The sequence below is a fragment of the Sesamum indicum genome, linkage group LG11 (genome assembly GCF_000512975.1).
Source record: "Sesamum indicum cultivar Zhongzhi No. 13 linkage group LG11, S_indicum_v1.0, whole genome shotgun sequence".
In the NCBI taxonomy this organism is placed as follows: Eukaryota; Viridiplantae; Streptophyta; class Magnoliopsida; order Lamiales; family Pedaliaceae; genus Sesamum; species Sesamum indicum.
This window is the reverse complement of record NC_026155.1, coordinates 12058030-12065765: the sequence shown is the minus strand read 5'-3', so window position 1 is coordinate 12065765 and position 7736 is coordinate 12058030. Positions and strand designations below refer to the sequence as shown.

Here is a 7736-nt window from a genome sequence, read left to right as displayed (position 1 = left end):
AACACTAAATCTACTTCATTCTGGCTGTAAACATGTTTCCTGCTAAGGACTATAACAGCAGGAAACTAGTTAAACAGGCAGACAATGCAAAATATGACAACCAAATTGCAGTATTACTATTAGTAATGATTTTTCTTAGTAATTCTTAGTACCTCTCCATGTTAGATTAGGGACAAGAAATCAAGGATTAAAGTCGAGTAATACACTCATATTAATTCCACTCAGCTAGTAATAATAAGCACAACTATTTGCAGCAGACAACTTTCTACTAATCTTCACATATTTCAGCGCTCTTCTGAGTCTCCATTTTCTTGTAAAAAAGACAATCAATCTTGGAATAGTAGCTCCAACTCCATTGCATCCTACATTTGTGCGGGTGGAAGAGCTGGGATTCCAATAGATACATGAATGAAGAAGTATGCTGGGCCATATGTCAAAATCCCACTCGTGGTGTAGGGTGGATTTGACCAGAGCAGGGATAGCAGAACGTCCAAAATGATCTTTCACATAAGAAGGGACATCCTTAGAAATAGTGAGCCCATCAAGAAATTTGAGCAACTCACCGTTTAGAAAACGATCGACTTTAAGAGATGGGCAACATAATTAACCTAATTACAAGGACAATAAAGACACTGTTATTAGTCAAGCTTCAATAATTCATCAAACCTAAACCCCACTAATTTCTCTCAATTAAACTTAATTAAGCTTTGATTCTTCTCATTAGTATTAATCCATAATTATTGTGAAACACAGGTTTTACATTAAATTCGTCTTGACAACTTCAATTGTATATTTTGTTTTAATTACCGTAAAGAGATTAACTGATGTCTTTTTCAATTAGTGAAATAATTATAATAAATTACAACAAGTTATCCTAAAATTTATTATTATTATAATTATTTTTATGAAGGCATATTTATTAGAGAGCCATTAATTCAGAAATATTTGTAAATTTTTAAATAATCAAAACATATTCATAACGAGGACAAATCTTAAAAAAAAGCATTGTTAATGGGCAACCAATTGCACTATTAATATTAAATTCTGAAATTTATAAGCAGATATCTCTCTAGGACCGCTTACGGACATGAAATCCAGTATAAGGTCGAATTACACACACATTAATTCCACTCATTCTGTAAAAGTAAGCACACCTATTAGCAGCAGAACTGCTTTCTACTCATCATCAGATGTTTCAGCGCTCTTCTCAGTCTCCCCTTTCTTGTCAAAATGACTAACAATCTTGGCATAGTAGCTCCAATCAGGATGTGATGGTGTGATCGCAGGCTGTCCAATCCGATGATCTTTCACATAGGAAGGAACATCCTTAGCATCAGCAAGCCCATCAAGAAATTTGCGCAACTCACCATTTGGACCTGGAGTAACGTCAAGTTAAATCAACGAACCATGCGGAAACAATTGTGTTGAACAGAATCGAGTTTAGTTTACCCAAAAACGAATCATTGCGGTCGTGCTTCTTGTAAGGTTGTGGAAAGATTGCTGTGTTAGGCTGCAAAGGTAGGTAGAATACAAGAATTAAACATTCGAAACCCTGATGGAAGATGAGAGACAGCAATGGTAAAATTTTCAGGGTTTAAGGTACCGGATTGACGAGACATGTGTGTGGCTCATCGTCAATCAACAAAGTGTTTGAAGCAGAATACTTTTCTTTGTTATATTTCTTTTCCCACAGGTCTTTCAGTTCTTTCAGAAACAAGGGCTTCTGCTCCTTGCGAAGGCACCCAAATCCAGAATCAGTGCACTCATCTTGACCCTATGAAATCACATCACCCACGATGAGGAAATCATCAGAATTATTCTAACAATTTTGTAAAAGTAACCAATCACGTTACATATTACAATATGTTGTAATATGACTGATTGGATGTAATCAAACCTGATTTGAACAACAACTTTAGTTGGCTCAAGAAAGAATAGGTGTGGTGGTCGATAGCATGTGTTAGAAATATACTAACCCACACAAACAAAAACTTGCTTCCCGTTCCACCAGTTATCTCGCGCAGGACAGCGTCAATGTTGTGACTAAAAGATTCAGAAGCAACAACCACATCACGTACTAAAACAACACGAAAACAACGTGGAAACAGAGGATTGTCTCACTCACTCTCTGGCGGAGGACCAAAGACCAACTTCAAACCGTTCGAAGCAGAACTTCAGAAACTCAGTGCAGAATGGCCTCTTAAAAACTATTACAATCAAACAAGAAAACATTAGCACAACCAAACAAACAGACAACACCCAATTTCAGGATCAGAATTATACCAAAAAATTTTCCATGGACAATATCAGGGCGCAATCCTCGTATGCTCGCCTTGTCCCTGACGTGCACCCTGTGGACCAGCAGCCCACCCAGGCACAGCACAAGGAGTTTCTTTTGAGGGCCAAGATTGAGTTTGTCCAAGGGAAGATCAAGATCGGTTGCGGGTTGCCTCTCATCATCACTACTTTCATCAGAAATCACATTCTTTAATTTTGATTTCTCCGCCATTGCTGTGTGATGGGGGTGTAGTGGGAGTGGAGTTATATAGAGTGGGAGTGGAATTCGTAGGGACGGCTGTGTTTCGTCGCTTTTGCTTTTACGATGTGAGAAGAGAGAAATCTATTGGCATTCCAATTCATGGTACGTACTATAAAGATTAAGAAAGGAATATCTTTATGACCAAGACCTAGACTTGTGTTTTTCTTCTTCCACAAGTCTTTGGAGATGATTCGTCTCATAAATTTTTCTTATGTTTGAATTTGTGTTTTGAAGATAGAGATAAAAAAAATAGAGATAAGTAAGTGTATTTTTTAAGATAGATGATATGTTTGAATTTTATTTTAAGGTAATTTAAAATATTTTAAAATAAGTGGTATAAGTTTGATGTTGGGATTTGGGAGACAAAAATCATTATTTATTGTCAAATCATATATTATATATATGTATATAAATATGTATATATTTATATTTAATGTTGTATTTTTTAGAGTCAAAAATCACTGTTTATTGTCAAATTATGTGTGTTTTATATTATATATATATATATATATATAGAAAGTTGAAAAATAAAAAAAACATACAGATAAGGTGTAAAAACACAAAAACAAACATTGAGTGTGATTATAAATACTTATGCATTATTTAATACATTATCAATATCTTAATTTAGTGCTGGTCTAACAACTAACTCATTCTATTAGTTTTGTTTTTAAAAAACTTCTAAATTATTTTTACATGCTTTTTCAAAAACAATTATCCACCGCATCCGACTTTTTACATTTTTAAAGCAACGGCAATCTGGAGAATTTTATACTTCTGTTCAATAATTAAATAATTTAATTAATATTTGATTAATAATTTTTCAAACAATAAAAAAGTATTCATAATTACATCAAATTTTATACCTTCTCTTTTATCCGATAAGGGAAATGTTTTGCAAACATAGTGCTTTAACTTTTGTTTAAAAACGTTGGATTTAGACAACATCATGATAGAAATTTAGATGATTGTTTAAATACAATATTGTATTTTCACTTTTTAATAAAAAAAATATTTAATTTTCTTTTATCTGTCGGAGTTTATTTTTGTTTTACCAAGAAAAAAAAAATTGAAGACGGGCTTCTAATTAAATGAGAACAACATTCATCGCAAAAAATTAGATCATAACTGTTATAAATGTTTGATATTAATTATTATGATTAATCAAATTATAATATAATTATAACTAATTTACTTTTTAAAAAAAGTATCAAATTAGATATATATTTAAAGAAAATAATAATTATATGATTATAATTCTAGTACTGCTCGAATAATATAAGTAGCATGTGGGGCTTGGATAGGACAATAATGGCATAATAATACTCATTTCTTCTTTGCATAAAGTATGGTCAACGTCAATCTTCTATTTACTTTACTAATTACTCACTTCATAATATTTTATAAATTTAAATATATCTAAAATATACTTATAATTTATAATATACTAGCAATCGTGACACGTGGTTCCGCACATATAAATCTTACTGAATACATCAAAGACACTGTTATTAGTCAAGCTTCAATGATTAATCAAACCTAAACCCCACTAATTTCTCTCAATTAAACTTAATTAAGCTTTGATTCTTCTCATAATTATTAATCCACTTATACAAATATTCATAATTATTGTGAAACATAGGTTTTAAATTAAATTCGACTTGACAACTTCAATTGTAAATTTTGTTTTAATTATCGTAAAGAGATTAAATGATGTCTTTTCATAATCTTATTTGTCAATTAATCGCCATCCCACTTATTTTACTATTTATATTTTTATTTTTATTTTATATTGTCTGGATCAGTAGTCATTTGGATCAATACTCCATTCCATTTAGTGAAATAATTATAATAAATTACAATAAACTTTTTAAAATTTATCATAATTATAATTATTTTCTCATTGTTTGAAAAATTACAAATAACTCTATAAAATATGTAGTCGTCTAACAAATAATCCCCTGTAATGAACTATCATAAAGACGTATTTGTTAGACAGCCATTATTTAAAAATATTTATAAATAATAAAAAATTATTTGTAATTATAATAAATTTTAAAAAAGTTCGTTTTAATTTTTAGAAAAAAAAAAATCGTTCGATTTACATAAAGAAGACAATAATTTATATTGCCCACTATGGTCTGAACTCAAATGAAAATCATTTGGACCAATTACGTGGGCCGAGCAAGAATGGATGAGGCTTTTAAAAGTAGGCATTTGCAGATTCATTAATATTATTTTTTGATATATATTATTATAAATTTATTGTATTTAACATATATATCTCTATATATTATGGACGTAAGAAATTATGTTATTTATTTTAATTAATAAAAAAATTCATAATATGTTGTGAATATACTTACTACAATAAGAAAAGAAGATAATTTATAAAGAAAATTCAATGTACGTTTTGCAAGTCCAGAGCTGAATCCTAATCACTTTTGGCTACGACACTTAGTTTAATTGATTATATTGAGGCATTACGAATTAAAAATTACGAGTTCGAATCTCATCAATTTATTATTATTTTAAAAACTAATCTCTTGTATAGATGAATTTTAGGGACGGAACATCTAGCGCTTACTAGAGAAAATTATTCGTCGCAAATGGCGATGACCCTATCCGGCAGAACTTTCTAGCACAGGTTTGCCTACACTTTTCCAGCACCTTCCAATTTCTCAAGACTGAAATTATAAATACACGGAACATTTGTCCATCTTCAGCCCCGTCATCTGAAGTCGTACTCACGCGAAAGCAATTCCCGAAGCAAGAATTCGTCTCTATTTTTCGTCGATATTCAAGAAAATGAAGGCAGTGGTACTGGATGAGAAGAAAGATAAAGTGACGATCAGGGCGGAGTGCCGAGCAGACGAAGGCAGAAAGCACGTGGAGAAGGTGGAGCTCAAGACCCACGACGTCGAGACGGTAAAGTACGTGGAGAGAAAGCTCGTGGACAAAGGCGTGGGCAGATTGGAGCGACACCCGGCGGATGGGCTTCCGCTGAAGCATGACCCCAAGAAGGGACACGGTGGAAAGTATACTTGGGAAGGGCCGGAGAAGGAGTTCGAGGCTGAGCTGGAGGCGGAGCCGGCTATAGACGAGAAGGATCCGAACTATGTGGAGGAAGAAGTGGGGGAGGAAGGGACTGATGAGTTGGTGGTGGGAGAGGTGGAGGTGGCCAAGGCGGCGGAGGAAGGGGTGGCCCGGATTGAGGTGGATCCGCACTTGAAAGTCAATTAAGTGATAAATGAGTAGTAGTGTGAGTAATGCATGTTGTATGTTTGTGTGAGATGGATGGAAAGATCGAAAGAGCATGTAGTTTGTGTTTTGGATGATTAATTAAAAAGAATAGTTGTGGTTTCCAAATAATGTAGGACTTTGAATGTTTGCAGATTAATTAGATGTTTATTTTCCTTCTTTCCATGCAAAAAGTAGGAAGATGATTTTCTTACAAAACTTTTGGACCATGAAACCGAACCTTCCTAGCAGTACGTATGAGGATGTGAGTAATCATGACCCACGATAAAGATGACAATCTTACATTGTTTATTGGACTTTCAATTAGTAGTTTCACATGTTTGTTGTTTGCTGTTGTTTCCAGTCTCCGTGGGAAGTCTCCACAAACAGGGGATGTAGCTCAGATGGTAGAGCGCTCGCTTAGCATGCGAGAGGTACGGGGATCGATACCCCGCATCTCCACATTTTCTTTACCCATTGCTTTTTGTGCTTCCGGCCCATATTTGATGGTCTTGAAAAGGAAAGATTTAAATCGGCCCACTTTCAATCTCATATCCATTGGGCTAAAAGCGAATTCAGCAGTGTGGGCTGGCCCAAAATGATGCCAAGCCCAAGAACAAATTCAATACACCAACTCAAAACATACCTGCTGGCATCTTTTTCTTCTCATATAAATTAATTCTAAAACATCATCAATTACAATAACTAATATTTCACACCCTACTTATATAAAAAAAACATAATATCGACACTGCATAAAAGTCCACCTACAAACACTCCAACAATAAATAAATAAACGGCTAAAGTTCAAAGTTCACCACTTAAAATTAGACAATACTTCAAATCTTGGTCCGGATTTCAATTCAAAGTTCCAAAGGGCATAAACATCCACATAAGATGATTTATCAGAGGGATATATGCTCAGTATTTTTGTGCCTTTTTCTTTCTTCCCCTGCTTTTCCATAAACAACACATTTGTTTTTTTAGTCTTTCTCCCCACAATATAAATGCTTTTGGTGGGCAGCTAAAAATATTGAATCCTTTTTGTCTCATTTCCTATAAAGTATTAAGCAACTTATAAAAGAGAACCAACCAAATTCAAATAGGTAGCCCACTAAGAACCATCTGTTGCATGATTTTGTAGTGTGTTTTCTTACTCTCACACCAATTATTGCTACTTTTTTTTCCCAACACTAAATTGAATGCAATTATATTATAAATTTTAATTATTAACAATTGATATATTCTAATTATTGATATCAAATATGTGTAATTAGACGAATAACTACTATTAAAGTAGATTAATTTTCTCACATTTATGAGACTCGAACCCATGACTCGTAATACAGTTAAACTTAAATAATTTGGTGACCGAATCATAATACCTAATCAAAACGGGACTGTGAATCTATTTTTCTAGCACGTTGACGGAACTACAGAAATAAAAGAACAAATTTAATTCAATATAATTTATTTTTATATGGGGAGAAAAAAGAGTTTGATCCAATATGCAACAGAATCATAAATGGTAGTGTCTGTGAAATGATGGACATATGGAGCAGTGATGAGTTTTTGGTGTTTGCTGTGCTCTGGGACCAAACTAAATCAAACAAAGATTTTAACATAAAAACATACATCCGAATTGCCAAGAATAACTGACCTCTACCCAATTATTTTGTGTCCAAGGATCCCATAATTGCTTCTACTATTTCTGACCCAAATAATACTTCCTCTAGGGCAATCAAAGTTCCAATTTCACCCTAAGGGTAGTTTCGTAATTTATGCAATGGTTTGGGGGGGGGGGCAATTATGTAATTACACTTAGATCAACGAGTTTGTAAATCTTGGGTCTTAATTAAATAAAACGACTCAAGTTTTTTTTTTTTTTTTGAAGTGGTAATTGCGCAATTTGTTATGTATAATAAAATACAAGTATAGAGGCTATTAATGCAGCGTC

General features: G+C 33.2%; 3 protein-coding genes and 1 non-coding gene across 4 annotated transcripts in view; 3 read left to right on the top strand and 1 right to left on the bottom strand.

The window, feature by feature from the left end:
- The window catches only part of LOC105174130 (AT-hook motif nuclear-localized protein 1), a gene marked incomplete in the record, with an annotated part of 3967 nt that extends 2857 nt beyond the window's left edge, over positions 1–1110 (top strand). Inside the window, 1 exon segment of the mRNA XM_011096129.2 lies at positions 2–1110.
- LOC105174129 (uncharacterized FCP1 homology domain-containing protein C1271.03c-like) lies at positions 1024–2607 on the bottom strand. The gene is made up of 6 exons (XM_011096128.2): positions 2284–2607; positions 2126–2207; positions 1977–2043; positions 1604–1774; positions 1450–1510; positions 1024–1376 (listed from the first exon to the last, which is right to left on the bottom strand). Exons 1-6 carry the CDS (start codon positions 2507–2509, stop codon positions 1177–1179), a joined length of 807 nt encoding a protein of 268 aa, XP_011094430.1. The 5' UTR covers positions 2510–2607; the 3' UTR covers positions 1024–1176.
- On the top strand, positions 5149–5961 carry LOC105174128. Its single transcript, XM_011096126.2, has one exon. It carries the CDS (start codon positions 5348–5350, stop codon positions 5780–5782), a length of 435 nt encoding a protein of 144 aa, XP_011094428.1. The 5' UTR covers positions 5149–5347; the 3' UTR covers positions 5783–5961.
- On the top strand, positions 6169–6241 carry TRNAA-AGC. The gene has a single exon. It is a non-coding gene; the product is annotated as a tRNA-Ala (tRNA).